Source organism: Bombus vancouverensis, chromosome 4 (genome assembly GCF_051014615.1).
Source record: "Bombus vancouverensis nearcticus chromosome 4, iyBomVanc1_principal, whole genome shotgun sequence".
Classification (NCBI taxonomy): Eukaryota; Metazoa; Arthropoda; class Insecta; order Hymenoptera; family Apidae; genus Bombus; species Bombus vancouverensis.
This window is the reverse complement of record NC_134914.1, coordinates 12,887,082-12,903,085: the sequence shown is the minus strand read 5'-3', so window position 1 is coordinate 12,903,085 and position 16,004 is coordinate 12,887,082. Positions and strand designations below refer to the sequence as shown.

General features: G+C 38.1%; 2 protein-coding genes and 1 long non-coding RNA gene across 3 annotated transcripts in view; 2 read left to right on the top strand and 1 right to left on the bottom strand.

Annotated features, from left to right (window-relative positions):
- Positions 1 to 1,824: 1,824 nt before the first annotated feature.
- Positions 1,825 to 7,560, top strand: LOC143302574 (uncharacterized). The gene is made up of 3 exons (XR_013058161.1): positions 1,825 to 1,987; positions 6,708 to 6,959; positions 7,439 to 7,560. It is a non-coding gene; the product is annotated as an uncharacterized LOC143302574 (long non-coding RNA).
- Grx5 (Glutaredoxin 5) lies at positions 3,771 to 4,798 on the bottom strand. The gene is made up of 3 exons (XM_076617828.1): positions 4,604 to 4,798; positions 4,242 to 4,383; positions 3,771 to 4,023 (listed from the first exon to the last, which is right to left on the bottom strand). Exons 1-3 carry the CDS (start codon positions 4,676 to 4,678, stop codon positions 3,836 to 3,838), a joined length of 405 nt encoding a protein of 134 aa, XP_076473943.1. The 5' UTR covers positions 4,679 to 4,798; the 3' UTR covers positions 3,771 to 3,835.
- Positions 7,561 to 11,296: 3,736 nt separating the features above from the next.
- LOC117156480 (uncharacterized) overlaps positions 11,297 to 16,004 on the top strand; it is a 94,197-nt gene continuing 89,489 nt past the window's right edge. The window contains exon 1 of the mRNA XM_033333526.2: positions 11,297 to 12,187. Within this exon, the coding sequence (XP_033189417.1) occupies positions 12,112 to 12,187 (76 nt within the window). The 5' untranslated portion in view covers positions 11,297 to 12,111. The remainder of the gene's footprint in view (positions 12,188 to 16,004) is intronic.

Genomic DNA, 16,004 nt, shown 5'->3' with positions numbered 1-16,004 from the left:
TTAGCGATCGAGGGATCGATTAATTTAAAAAATGATTCGATGTGGGACATTAAATGGAGTAATAAACGTAATTGGTACGTTCTTGAAAGAAGAAGGAAAACATGACGATAGAAGGAAGACGAAGGAGGAAGAATAGAGAGGGAAAGAGGGAGAAGAGAGTGTTGGTTCGATCGAAGTTGTCGAAGGGAGGGCGCCACTTTGCCGGCCATCCCATTTTCATTAGCTCCTACGGATCATACACTTATCAGATTATCTATACAATAGCCTTCATAACATGTAACATAACATGCCTCCACAAAATCCAAGAAAGGTGACAAATTTTTTAAAGGAAAAAGAAATTTTATAAGAAATTTTAACAACAAGAGAGGTGTCATATTTTTTAAAATAATAAGTACCAAATAAGGAAACAAATATAAATACGGATACAAGGACTAAAGAAACATCCAGTAATAAACAAGAGAACGCAATGATGCTGCGAAAGAGTTACGGCAACAGAAAAGTAGTAAAAAATTATTTAAAAAAGAATTGAAATGAAAGGATTGTAAAACCACTTAAAGAAACAAGAATCCGGAGGTAAAAAATCCCTACAAGAACACCAGAAATCAGTTGCAGAAATGGCAAATACTGCCATGAAAAGGAAATAAAATGTCTTTAAACAAAACACTACGGACTAAAGTACTAAAAATATACCATAAAGATAATACCGACGAGATGAACGCTATGTCGATAAAAAAAAAAGGAAAAAGATCTAGCAATAAAAAGTCCTATAAAAACACCAGAAGCCAGAAATAGAAACAATAAGTCCCATGCACTTTCACGAACTACTGTATATTTGCACTAGATACTTATTTTGTAGCTTCTATGATATTTCCATATTTGTTGCAAATTTTATCGATATAATCATAACATGACATGATGCTCGTACCATACTTTATTACAGTGCTAATGAAATTTCAAAATGTTTCGTATGACAGATACAGTGGGGGAAAAAGTAAGTGAACTAATAAGTAGTAATAGTGGAAATACAAATAATAGTGGAAATTACACAAAATTATAAATCTTAATTTCTATTACTTACTAAATAATTTTGTATACCGTAAGAACATGCAATAAACAGAATTTAGGTATGTAATACTGATACTAAATAGTTCGATTAAACTTCATTGATATCTACTACCTGTCCATTTATTTTTGTCCTCAACTGAATAATATGTATATTCATAGAGTGCATCTATGCCAACAAAAAGACAATGTAGAAATTCAACGAACTAAATCCCTAACGTGACCGGACAATTTCCATTCTCCATAAAGCAGATATCTTAGGAAAGGACGAGAAGGAAAATATTTTGGTGACACCGAAAAGGAAAAAGCTGCCTGTCGGCTACGGATCTCGCGTTTGCCGACGGAATATTTACACGAGTAGCTGCGACACACAGGTGCACGCTTTGATTCGCTGACACTAATTGCGAACCGCGTCTGGCTAGCTCTTCTCGGTCTCAAATTAATTAATGGCATAGCAAATGACGAGTCGCTCGGAGATTCGCTCGCTGAGCTCTCGTCGCGCTGGGAAAAGCGAAATAATACGGCATACGATCGTGCCACGAATATCAATGCTTCCTTCGTTGTCATCAAGAAGCGGAGACTCGTGCTCGTTAATGATGTACCATCCTATATTATAGGATCGTTCTGTAGCTCCTCTTCTTTTTTCACTTTCTATCTTCCTCCTGTTTATTCGTTTTTCTTCTTCTCTTTTTGTCTCTTCTTCACAGTCGAGATGCAGGACAAACCGTGTATGTGTGTGTGTGTGTGTGTATGTGTGTGCGTTCGTTGCAATTTCACAGCCGGTGTGTATTTAACCGTCGAAATAATCGCTTTAATCCACGCTTCAAACCCGAGCCACTTTTTTGCAAACCGCGACATACTAATCCATTTCGCTTCGTTACGACGAAAATGGCAACCGACCATTGATATCCGATATTTTAGTAGTGTGAGTATAGACGATCCATTTTTGCATTCGTTATCCTTTCAGTACAGTCATCAATTTTCTGTACGAATCATGAGAGGTCTTTCACTATTGTTATGAGTTGAAAGATCGCTACGCATATGTTACTTGTTATTAGAATCTAATTATGTTTTTGAATCTATACATCGAAAAGAAAGATATATAAAAAGATAAAAATAAATTACCAGATCTTTCTGACAGAAAAGAAGTAGTCGTATTTTGTCAGTAGCGAATACGTTAATTGAATAATTTTAATGAGTTAATACCATTCAGTTATAAACAAATTATAATACCAGATAAATATGGATTACCCTATTAATTTATATTAATATAAAATGAGCTACCATTGCATATTAATATATCATATTATCAGATAATCAAGTGAATTAATTTAATACATGTACCATCTAACCTCTGTACTAAACCTTCGACACAATTCGAAGAAAGCTTCCGCCGCAATTCCTCTGCGTCGTAAAAGTGTTTAACAATAAAGATTTTGCTTAATTCCACATTCTGCAGCTCGTAAAACTGTTATGAAACAACGTCGCTCGGATTATGAGATAGTCGAAAAAAGAGTAATATTCCCCCACTTTTGAGTATTTCATTCGTGGTTCGATCATGAATTCGCAGAATCGAGTGTATCCGAGCGAAATCAAAAGGAACGCTCCAACGAAATTAATTACGCGCCATCTTCAAGCATTTCAGAAAGGAAGATACACTCAAAGAGTCAATTGGCCACTGGCCAAATGGACTTTTACATACGCTCCGCTTACGCAGTACTACTCAAAATCAGGGAAAGAGTTCACGATTGATTCATCGTTTAGCATAGATCTGTCGAAAACATTGATTTCTTTTGTTATGCATTTGTAGGGCATTTGAAAATATAGGGCATTTGACACGATTGTTGCACATTTATGGGAAAGTTGAAAATGTAACATAATATGCAAAAATAGATATTATATACAAAATGTGGCACTCTTTATAATATTTACTAAGTGAAGCAATTTTTTAATCAGATTCTATCATTTTATTTATATCCATGATATGAATTTACATAAATATCCGCACTCTACTTATGGATTTCCTTTTGATGATGGATGGTCTTAGGTGTTAACTGAACTCTTTTACGATCTTTACCAATTAATATTATTGAATTGTCAAGTTATAGGTTATGGATTTCTCTTTTATAATTTTATAATTTTACATCGAATATCTTGGAACAGATAATCAAATGATTTTTAACTTGTAAATTTTTTTGTAAAGTTTCATTTGATTTGTACTAGTAACTTCTGTTACTATTAAAGCTTCGATTTCCATATGGATGATTTTGAATACACTGACGTTATACTATGGAAAGGTGATGTGAGAGGAAAAGAAAGAAGAAAACTTTTCCACCTAGTAAAATCATGAAACGATCTCCTATGAATATATATAAGTCTAAGAATATAAGGATTTTGCATGAGGTATTTAAATCGTGGCAAACGCAATGCGGAAGAATATGTTGTCACGCGTGCACGCACACGCAGAACATAAACACTCGTATCGCGACATGCGACCGACCTTGATCCACTTTTTCTCCCCCGTGTACTACCATTTCTTTCGGTTCAAAGAAAGCACGCGAGAACCGGCAATATATTTTGTAATATGCTGCAAAACATCGTACCTTCTCGAGATTCCTGACGTCAGATTTCTGATGATGATATATTAAAAAAACTGTCATTCTTCTACGTCATGTCATGTAAATGAAAACAATTTTATTGTAACAAAATTCAATAATCAATGAAACAATCGTTTTATTTACAAATTACAAATACGCTAAATAGTCAAACATCTTTAATCCTTGCCTTCCTTTTCTTGAGACTCTTGCTTCTCTAAAAGTGCGCTTGTAATACCTACTTTTTTTAATTCAGCCACCAGTTCGCCATTTCTGTGCATTTCTAAAAGAATGTCACATCCTCCTACAAATTCTCCATTTATGAAGACTTGGGGTATGGTTGGCCAGTTTGAGAAATCCTTGATACCTAAACATAGTTATAAAAATTATATATTATTTTATCGTTATGTATATTTATTTATTTTAATTGTTCTCGGACTAATCCTCTATTACTCTTTGTACAATTTTCTTTCGGTTGTTTTTATCGTCTCAAAGAATTTCTGTAATGGTTTGGGATTTCGTCATACTTGTCAGGTTCAGTTTATTTCTATGAAATGCGCTATTGATTTTCCAAAGAATATTAACCTTGTCTAAGCAATTCATCTTCAAGAACATCATGAGCATCGTACTTGACATCATGCATCTTCAATATTTGTACAACAGCATTGCTAAAGCCACACTTGGGACTGTCTGGGATACCTTTCATGAACACCACAACTTTGTTTTTCTGTAAAATATAGTTGACACTCACTTATAATTATCTAGTAATTTAAACAATGTCAACACTATGTATACTTCCAATTGGTTACAGCTTTGGTTTACAAGTTTGACATATATTAAATATTGACGTAGTCGACAACGTATAATGGAAGATGCACAATAAATAATACAAATCATGGTAAATTCCATTCATTTAATAGCAAAATAGTTGACAGATGTAGACGCACCTTAACGAGGTTAGCAATCTTATCAGCGGTCGTTGAAAAACTTCTTATAGAATTATACAACCTAAATGGAATCATGTTTAGATACTATTGCTGAAAATCAGATAATCAAAACTCGAATTTTTTAATAGAAAAACAGCACAATAGATTACCCGGTCAACACATTAATAAAGAATGGATTGCGCCATATTAATTTTCTTTTTTTACTTAAAGCAACCAGTGTTGCTCTCTGCAGGCAGGCACTAGAAACACATAGACTAATTTTAATCGACATGAATTTTTATAGTATCTGTTTTCAAGTGTATAATTATAAATTTCATAAAATTATTTATAATATAGTAACATTACTAGGGACGAGACGTAACATTAAATGGAACTTTATATGTTAGGTTCTGAAGTACCGACTTGCAAGAAAGATCAGCATGCTTCTTACGCCCTCTGCGATTTGTTAAAGCAAACGCAGGAATTCTATGTACATACATACATACATAATTCGTCTCATTTATAGGCATTTGACGTGTAGTGACAGATATCTCGTTTGTGAGCGATCTGTTATCAGGTGATCCTCAAACATGAGATAAATTAGATCTCTACATAATCAGTACAGCAAGCAACCATGTTTTCTTTATCAATACCACCTACGTTAGATGTCTCCACCATTCCCTAGATTTTTTATTACATTTCTAATATTACATGCATTAAATTCTAATAAAAAATTCGTATGCGTGCATTTATGTAACTATTACATTACGCTTATATTACATGATCTGACGTTATACTAGATTATATCGAGCCACTTTCATCTAAATATTACACTAAAATTATTTCATGTTCATTGACAAAATGATATTGCCACTTTACAATATCAATTCAATGTATCTATTTCAAATTCTACTTTATCACACCGATATCGTGTATCGAGATTAATTTTACCTTCATGATATTTACTAACGACCAAAATAAAATCTTATGAACATTTTTAAGAGATATGACAATTTTTTGAGAAATACGGTGATGTTTCGGTGGATTCGTAAAAGATAGCGTCGTATAACCCCGTTTTACCGTAGCCACTTCAAATTCGATCTACGTTCATGGCCTACTTCCGAGGTCTACGCTCGTAACGCAAGGAATCCTGTCTACGATACTTTTCAGATCATTAAATATTCTTCTCTCGGTAAATATTAAACGTCATCTCAATGAATCACGTACGGTTGATTTATTCGAACCCAGAACAATGAAAAAAGATTCCTCATAGCAACCTCAAGGTCCCAGGATTGTCGAATTAAAAATAAAGGTTAAATTAAATTTTAATCGTGAATAAATTTTTAGTCTGTCGTCAACAATTTTGTGACGAAACATCCGTCCCGAGAGAATTTCTTAGAATTGTTTATTTTCGAGACAGTCAATCTGTATCGTCATCAATTTCGACGTAACAATACAACAGCGCAATTCGTTAGCCAGAATATCACTATCTTTCTTTCAAAAGGACTCATTGATGCGAAAAATATCGATTTTTTCAAAAATAATCTGTAACAGAGTGCATGAGCTATCTAGCATGAACGAATTAGAAAAATATACGAGTGACTTCATCCATGATTTTAGAAACTATAAATTACTAACATTTCGTGTAATTTAATATACTTAAATAAGGCACTATACATATTTTTTTTAAGTTTTTTTAAGTCGCGTGCTCGTTCTATGTAATTATTATTTATTGAAAAAATATGTTATATATATTTTTTCTTTTCCATTCATAACCTTTAAAATGTCGTTTGAACAGCTATGTCTAAAAATATATCACAGTAAAATTACAATATTTGCATATATGTATTTTTCCATTAAAGTTATCATCAGAACTTAAGGTCGTTTGTTTTTGTAGATCTTGGCCAATGTACACACTATTATTAAGTATTGTTTACAAGTCATAATTAGTGTTTTTCTATTTTCTGTTTGTTACGTGTTGTCGTACAAGTTGTTTAAACGTGTCATAAGACAAATATCTTTCGTATCTTCGTACGTATCTCCCTTTTTCCATTGAAGTAACGTTGTACACATAACCCACGCAACTGTATTTTCCTCGTGACGTAACAGTGAAAAATCGTTACAGGGAAAACTCGTTAACCGATAACACGTCCGCAGCACGTGGTTGTCCTTTCCGAAGCAATGACGTCAGATTGAAATCATGGTCACCGTGACCGATCACCATGGAAACTGTGCTCGGAGCTAGTATACCGACGTGAGAACGCCCACGAGGATTTTAAAGTTCGAGTTAGCCTGACGGGAGAGCGTCCTGTGTATACAGCTTCACGGATGAGATCCTTGCGATAGGTCGGGGATGAAAGCACGAAAATAGCAACAGGTAAAAATGTTAAAAAATCTTTCGATTGCGAGCGGATCGCATGAAATCGTATGAAAACGTTTTCATCGTCAGCCGTCAGACTGAAATTCATTGGAATCCGAACGCGTCCGAACAAATAACGGCTAATTTTTTTTAATTCGACAAAAATGAAACAATTCAATAAAAAAAAAAACGATTTTTCACAATCAACATGAACATTGACAGTATATTTTAATTTATTCGCAGTGTGGTTACAAATTGTTTCAAAATATCGGAATTTATTATATTATATATACTATACATGCCTCGTAGAATTCTCACACGTGTCCATCTAACCTAACCTAACAGAAGCGCGTCCTTCTAGCGGATGTAATAGACACTTTTTTTTTTGCCATTGCGTAAGACGCGACAGGCCTACTTATTGTCCACCTTCTACGTGTCTCTGTTACAATCGTACAGCCAATGAAGTTCGAATAATTCCTCTTTCTTTCCTTTTTTAGAAACAGTTTCTTCTTCTCGCGACATTCCTAATGATGGCCGACGAAACCGGGCTAAATGTTACGTAGCAGTGGAATTCAAGGCGCAGATGAATATGTATTAAGAGTAGAGTATACGTATAAACTGTAGAAACACGGATAGAAGATCGAGCTTAATACACGAATTTACATACGCTTACAACTCTTTGGGTAAAGTAGAGTTACGCGAAGTACTTTACGGATACACGCAACAATTGCGTATATAGAATCTTGTAACGCATGCTTACATTTGGTTACTTTTCTCTGTGTAACTTACGTAAATGTTCTATAGAGAGAGTCGAGAAAGCAACGTTTCACCTAATAAGCGGAAAGAATTGTTTACGTAGGTTAGGGAGAAGAAGTAAGAAATAAGGGACAAAACGAAGAGAAACAGTGGTGGGATTATACCATACCTTATTCGGAGCCAGGCGATTGTTGCACTATTTTAACGCGGCTCGCTTTAACGTGACTACACCGTGACGAGGGGTTTCACTTTGCCGCAATGTTGGCAGCTACTGCCAGTTAATGCATTTTCACTGGTGGGACGGTGACGCTAAATGATACGGTTTCCTGTTCACGAGAAACTCGAAACTACCCACGATACAAGGTAGTATACCAAAACTCTACGTGCGGCTTTATTTGATAAGCGAAAATATAACCTTCGCGCAAAAATTACGAATCCCCTCTGCACTATTTGCAACCGAAGCTTGTAGCGTATTTTATTACGTACAAATACAATCGTATACAATCGTATCAAATCAACCGCTCAACGCTGTACAGAATGACTATTTTACCAATTTTCTAACTCATAAGCCCCCAAATCGTTAAAGGAACAGCTTGAGGAAGTACTTCTCCTTATAACATGAAAAAAAGATGAAAAATATCATGAGAATGTTTACAAGACGTTAGTAAAATGGAATAGAAATAAGTAATCGGCGTCAGTAATAGGAAAATGGTTTTGGTAAGCACACAAGACTTCGATGTTCGTCAGCTTGTCTCGATCATTCTCGCGGAGCGACTCGGGTGGGGGAGGTTGTCGGCACTGGCGAGTGGCGAGCATCTGCGACGGAGAACAAAACGCCAGAGCGAAAAGGAACATGCTAGCCAGAACAACGAGGAGAAAACGATTCGTGAACGAGGAACGCAAACGTATCGCGGCACGTGCGACGAGGAGGGAGAAACCTTACGCCGATTCCTCTCGAGGTCGAACACGGGAACGAAACAGAAAAAGACAGAGACCGGTCCGCCGGTCGTTCTGGCGCATACGCAACGAACACGATGCACGTCAGCCAGAAATGAGAAAAGATTATCATGCGCACGTATATTGTGGCCCGTATATCGAATTCGTGATAAGAATGATAAAGACGTTTGCGAACCATGACGAGCGCTTTTTATACGCGACTGGAGAACGTTACTTAAAACAACAACCGGACACAGTTGACGTTATACGCGATTTAAGACGTGCTCGAATATAAACGTGTTTATGTCGTTCCTCGATGTTAAACGATTAACATTTTACCATATGCCTTTCCTGCTTTTTATCGATTCGCGGTATCAACGGTTATTAGAGGTATACAAACGTTTAAATTGCTACCCTTTATTGTGAATCAAACGTTACTGCGATTACAACAAAATCAATTCCATGCTCGTGTAGAACGATCAAAAATCGATGATAAAGCCATTAGAAAAAAGTAAAAACGGCTGGCAGATGGAATCGGAGAAAACAATGTGAATCGGAGAGACAGAGCAACGACTCGACTTCGTCCGAAAGAGAAAGAAACGTAATCGAATAACGCGCGAGAGAAGGACGAACGAACTGGTTGGTGGATAGAAAGAGATGGAGATAGGGTACGAGGAAGAGTGGAAGGGAGGAAGTGAGAGTGGAAGGGAGAGAGTGCCACGCGACGCGTTAGGCAGCGTAAGAGAGAGAGGCGGTTGGCGCGAAAGGAGTGGGGTTAGTAAATCGAGTGGCTTGGCGAGCGGCGGATGGTATCCTGCGAAAGAGGAAAGTGCGGTAAAGGGGGCGAGGACAAATGACGAGGCGCGCGAGCCATCAGGGCCGTATGCTAGAGAACACGCGACACGCGTTCCGGGAGCCATGGGTCGCGCGCGACCTTAACCCTTAAATAGTGTGGTTAATAAAAGTCAAGAAGCATATAAGAAAACACAATATCTGATTTGGAGTAGGTACGAATAAGGATGTATATTAAGGAATAGGTCTAATAAGTTTTGTATTGTAATATTGTAATGATATATGAAGAGCTGGAGTAACATTATTTTATGAAAATTTTTATGAAGGATCATGATCACAATATAAGTTATGAATGATAATTTGTATGAAATAATTTAATATTAGATAAGTTGCCCATTGTAACTATACTGAAATCGCTTTTATATCTTACCGCGGTGAGATTGCGTAAAGCAGTTCACGAGGCACTTGTGACGAGATTTCATACCGCCTACTCGATTCATAAGTCTCTGCAAGCTGTTCGCGATGATTCGCCACGAAACATCGTAATTCAGCCGAAACATGTTTACCCGAGATACCGCGGTCTACGTTTCTTACCTCAATCTTTTATAACCATACTTTCCATCGTGATTTTTTGTGAGATATTGAACGCATTTTCGCGAATCAAAATTCGAAATATTCGCTTTGAAGATTATTTAATTGACGATAAAATCGATAACTCGACTTTGTCAACTACCTGCCGCGTCCATAATATGGGTAGACGACAGAATCGGCTACATCTGTCTCGTTTCCCGGGAACCATCGCTAAAAAGTAGCGGGTTAAAACCTGGAGACGCATAACTTTGCGTTTACCGGCCGGTTACCGGTAACCCGGACTAGCTATAACCTGGAGAGCGGTGATGGAACCTTCGTGAAAGACAGAGCTCAAGAATCGTAACGTCGAAGCGAGATGGAGAATCGGGCTTGTCGATAGAGTGGGAGAGGATATGGACAGAGAGCGAGACGGCCGTTGAAATAGAACGGCAAAGAAGTTAGGGGCCAAGGGAGGAACTGAAATAGAGAGTAGAAGAGAATTCATGAGTGCCTCGCGGACTTCTCCTCTGCATTAACGGTCTCAGACTACAAAGTACGAGAGAGAAATGAAAGACGAAGAAACGCGTACACGCTCAACGATGAGACCTATACACTATACAGTTTGTGGACTCGAGCAGAGTGCTCGATGCGTCGCACTAGCCATTGCTTGTTCAATGCAAACGTATCGTTACAGTTTCTGGTAAAATTCCTTTGTCAATTAATATTTACAATATTCTATCTAACATTTTATATATGCTTTCAAACCCAATAAATCGATGACGTTATAGGTTAAGTATGTAACTCCAAAAGTAGTTTAAGTAACTCCTTTACCCTAACTTTAACAAGGTGCGTCTACACTCGACCCATTTTTTTAGTAATTTCTCTGAAAATCGAACAGTTGCGCGGAGAAACTCGATTACGGTTTTCCGACTCATCTTTTCTACTACAATCACTTCGTTCCAGAAGTTATATTACGATTTTTACCGCACCCTATATATTCGAAGGGAGAGGAGAAGGGAATGAGTGAGCGTGCAAAGTGCGGCAAAGGGAGATAGAGACGGAGAAAGCAGCGATAGAGAGAAAGGGGTGCGAAAAGTTGGTAAGGGACGGCGTGGGGTGAAGTGGGAACGACAGACGTTCTACCGTTGCTTGGAACGAGCAAGCTTGGTTCGTGAGCGCGGGGCGAGAGAGAGTGAGAGAGTGGGGGGATGGGGTTCAACCGATGGGTGGTGGGGGGCGGTTAGTGGGTGGCAGCTGAGAACGGAGTGATAGGGGAAATCAGTCGCGGTTCGAGTACCGCCACGTATGCACGTGAGCGGGTGTGCTCGTCTTCTCGGTGAGCTTCTCTCTCTCACTGTCCCTTTACGACGCACCGTAGTCGTCCTTCCTTCTCTTTTCTTTCCGTCCTACACAGAGGATTCCGTCAAATAAATACAATAGCCGCGTTCTTTGGAATTTTTTCTCTTCTGAAAAGGAAATTTCTCCCAACTTGTTCGAAAGAATTTTACATTAGATCTTTCGAAAGAATTGAGGGACGCTTGCGCGCCGTTCTTCCCCAGTCGAAGACGGGGAATCTCCGACACCAGGCCAATCAGAAACATCGATGTAAACAGAGAGTAGAGTTTTAAACGGAAAAAGAGTTTCGTGGCTCTCGAGACGCTCGCGTTCCAGAAGCGCTATCTCGTCCTTTCCACCACAGCTCTCTATTTTTCTCTCGCTCTTCGCTCATTCACTCTCTTTCTAACTTTTTCCCTCCCACTCCCGGTCTCCTCTTTCTCTAACCGTCTTCTTCGCTCTTAGTCTCGTGACGAAAGGACGTTCGAGATAATCCGAGCGGACGTTTCTTCGAGGGGAAAGTCTGACTTTGATATACATACCAGTTTTCAATTGCCGTTCGACAGAAGATTCCGCGCGGTCTCCACGTTCTCTTTAAATACGAACGATATCATTATTCTTGCTTCTGTGGCCGTTCGGTACGATTCGACTTACGTATTGGTAACGTGGTCGGTTACTGTGGGAGGTGGAGTGATACAAGATATTTAGTCGGTGCTAACGGAGAGACTACAGAAGTCGAAGGGCCATAAAAAGGCAGGCCAGACTGGAACGAAGAGCCAAGATGCTCGACTTCGAACAACAGGCGAATCAGGCACAGGCTCTGGCTTCGCTCGACGAGGACTGGCACCTGCTCGAGGGTGAGCGCACGACCTTCGCAATTTTTCTTCTCCAACCTCTGTCCTTTGCGTTTTCGACACGCGCGCGTACACACACATACATATACGCATATATACATACATATGTACAGATGTACACCTATATATGTAGGTACATGAACAGTGGCGTCGATGCTAGATCGGTGTGCACCTGGTGAAAACCTGTATCGAGGTGGATGCCTGGTTGACCCTTTGGGGCATGTTGCTTCCATGCTCGTTGCTCGAGTACATTGGACAGTGTCACGAACGATAATCCTTGAATGCGTCGCCCGACCGGATATTGTTAGGGGTTAATCGAACCTGAAAAATGTCGAATAACATCGGTCCAATGAGGTATTAGATTTTTGCTGGAGAGATCGATTTCTCGATGGCGTTCGCTTTTTCTTAATTCGCTTTTGTCGCCAACAGCTGTTTCTAGGTCAGATTTGATTTCTAAGACGTTCATCGGCATACGTGTGCGCGTTCGCATCGATGTGTCACGTAACACACGGTACACAAAGCACCGTTGACTGTTCGTATTCGTCGACGATCGTATAGAAGGTAATGGAGAAATAATTAAGCTTCAAAACGACGATATCGATAACATTTCGATGAGAAAGAAAACGTTCTATATCCGTTCTATATATCGAGGCTACGGTGTTTCTTAAAGGGTCGCGTATCTTATCGAATCGAGCTTCGAACAAAATAAACTGCGAAGGAACATATTGTTCGAGGACGCATCGACATCGACCGAGTGTTTTACGAAGGATAAAGCCTGACCCGTAACACCCCATGAACCGCGCGTTACCGACATTTGTTTTCTTGCGCGCGGTTTCACGCGTTTTTACGATCGTTTGAAACGCGTCACCGCTTTACCATCCGAGTCGAGATTATGGAGGACCGTTTGATTTGTGGCTAGTTTCATTAGGTATGCGACTTTCATTGTCGTTGTCTTTTTACATAACGTTTACTCGTAATTCGTAAAACAATGTCACGGTGACGTTCGATCATTAATAACGTGCGCAAATTTTATCAGTGCGATCTTCAATAATAAATATCTTGTACTTTTCAACCGTTCGACAAATGCGACATATTCCTATCGTAATTTTTATTATCTTTGGACAACGTCCTCGTGACGAATAAGCAATGTTTTTCGAAGTGATAAAATTCCTGTACAACGAAGATTGTAAAAATGGTGACTGAATATGTTAGTACGTAAATGTAGTGAGATGCGAACCATGTGACATTTGGCCGTATAGGGTTTGAACATCCTTTTATTGAACAGCTGCTTTCCGGACCGGCCTCTCCACTTTCTTGTCCCTTTTACTGGCCGCACGAACGTCTGGCGCCGTATTCACGGCTTTTATTGTGATTTCTTAATACCCACCGCAAGAGAAGTAACGTGAATTTTGTGTTATATACAAAAATACAACAGATAAGCAGATCGGCGCCACTGTCCAGTTTAAATTTTAACGATAAGTAATACTAACCTAATATATTTCGTTCTGCTTGTAACATTGTTTTCTGCATGTGCATGCCTATATAACTTTAGAGGCGTAGACATAGTGTAATTAATACAGTCGAAGAAAGTCAGAAAGTTGAAAGGAAAGAAAAGTGAAAGGTGGGAGCGTGAGCATGTACGACGTGATCTAATGTAATTTATTCGAAAATTATATTTCGTGCAGCACTAAGATTAATAACGTGTATACATGGTTGGTACGGAAGAAACACTTTGGCGAAGAAAATCGAAAAGAAGAATGATTGGTTTAATAAGGGGAAAATCGATCGGCATCAATTGATATTACTGACTCGTTACGTTTATCGACAAGAAATTAATCGCGTTCGCATTTTGCACCAGGAAACTATGTAGTTACAGTTACAAATATTCCTTGCGCGCTTTGAACGCGTCGTGTGGGATAGTCTGGTTAATTGACTTTTAAATTTGTTTCGGAAAATTGAGATTCGCAGTTACGTCGGCTCGGAAAAACACAGTAGGAACTTTATTTAATATACAGCTCGTATTTCTGTTTGCTATTTTCAACATTTTTAATCGTATCACTCCAAGAATTTCAAATTAGCGAAATTTTGGTCTTTTTATTTTACATCGTTAATCATCTGGTACTAATTCGAATGAATTTTCAAACATATTAATATCTGAAAAATTCTTAAATGTATAGAATGTGTGAAATTCTCTATTTAATTCCACGTGCAATTAATGTAGTTAGATAATTTTAAATATTACTGGAGGATTCTTTATGGCCATATTTTGATAGCGATATTTTCAAAAATTTTAATCGTGTTGTTTCAAGAATCTGAAACTGATGAAATTTCGTTCTTTTCTCTTTCACATCATTGAACCTGGAAATGAATTTTCAAACATTTGAATATTTGAAATCTTTTTCAATATACATACATACGTATAGAATATAAAATTCCCTATATCAGTTTTTGTTGTAATTAACACAACTAGATGATTAACGAAAGAAGTAAGTAAAATATAGCAGTAAATTCGAAAGAAACCGGTGGTTTATCGTGGGGATCTTTACGGGCATGTTTCGCTAGTAATATTTTCAAAGCACTTGTCCGTTATCCGTAGCGTACGGACACGGCACATCGACTGGCACGTATCGTGCCACGGGAAGCACGACTCGCACCTGTTTCACAGCACATAAATGTTTGCGGGAGCAATATCGTGTTTGGCAATGCCAACCTCACCTGGCCGTTTCTATCAGACGCGTATTTTTGCAACAGACGCGTAAATCGTTGTTGACAAATCGTCAACTTAAACTTTTAATATACCATTCAACTTCTATTGTGATTATCCTCGTCGTTTATTTCGTATTTATTATCGTTTAATATACGAACGCGTTGAGTATGAATTACGATTATCGTTATCACAAACAAACATCGACCTACGATGCTCATTGCCTACAAGCGTAAAATATACCGATAGAGAGTAGGGGGAACGACTGGTAAGAGAACGATTCTAGAGCGACTAGAAAATTTCGCGTTTACGTCAGATTTACACCTGTTGAAGTAGTGGGCGTCAATTTGTAACATCTGTCGCTCGCTATATCTGTTTAAGCAGGCAGTTAGCGTCAAAAGAGGTGTAAGTAAATTATTCCTTCATTCTTACCAACCTGAACATAATTGCTTGGCTTTTTCAACTTTTTCGAATTATATTTTTCAATCTTATCTTTTGATATTCAATCAATATAATAGAAATAGAAAATTATGAATTTATTAATGTTAAATAATATTGCGAATAGGTTAGGTAATGGTGGTAATTCTGTGGACGACCTTTTAAGATTGTATCATAAATTTTTTAATTTAATTTTTCGATATCCAGGTCGAAATGATCGAATGGAATAATTTAAACTTGCCGATTTTAAATAATGTGAATAGGCAATGGTGGTAATTCTGGTGAGAATGGAGGAGCCAGCAACCTGTCGTCTGAATTTTCACGGTTGTATCTCGTCGGTGCGCTAGGGAACTCCATTTTCATGAATATCTAAGGTCCCCTACAGCTAAAGCTTCTCATCAGGCGAAGGTTTTGCCGCGAAGGGATCGAGAAATTCGTCCCTTCTCCGCGCACATCTCTCTAACTATGCGAAACTTCTTCTCTATATAACCTGCGTGAACTCGCATGTCGAGTTTCGGCTTTTCTTCCTAGATTGAAACAATATCGCGCGTATTTACATTTCTCAATTGCTAGTTACCTGATCACTAGATTTTTTTTACCATCTATAATTTTTCTCACTTTTATCATTTTCACGAAATTTGTACATTAGGAGACCGATTAGTTTTTCAAAATTAAATT

What these genes read in the sequence shown, in the direction of transcription:
- Grx5 (XM_076617828.1), bottom strand. Translation starts at nt 4,678, where the DNA reads ATGATTCCATTTAGGTTGTATAATTCTATAAGAAGTTTTTCAACGACC. An exon ending in AGATTGCTAACCTCGTTAAG is followed by an intron (nt 4,384 to 4,603) that starts GTGCGTCTACAT and finishes TATATTTTACAG; the next exon opens with AAAAACAAAGTTGTGGTGTT. An exon ending in AGATGAATTGCTTAGACAAG is followed by an intron (nt 4,024 to 4,241) that starts GTTAATATTCTT and finishes AACTATGTTTAG; the next exon opens with GTATCAAGGATTTCTCAAAC.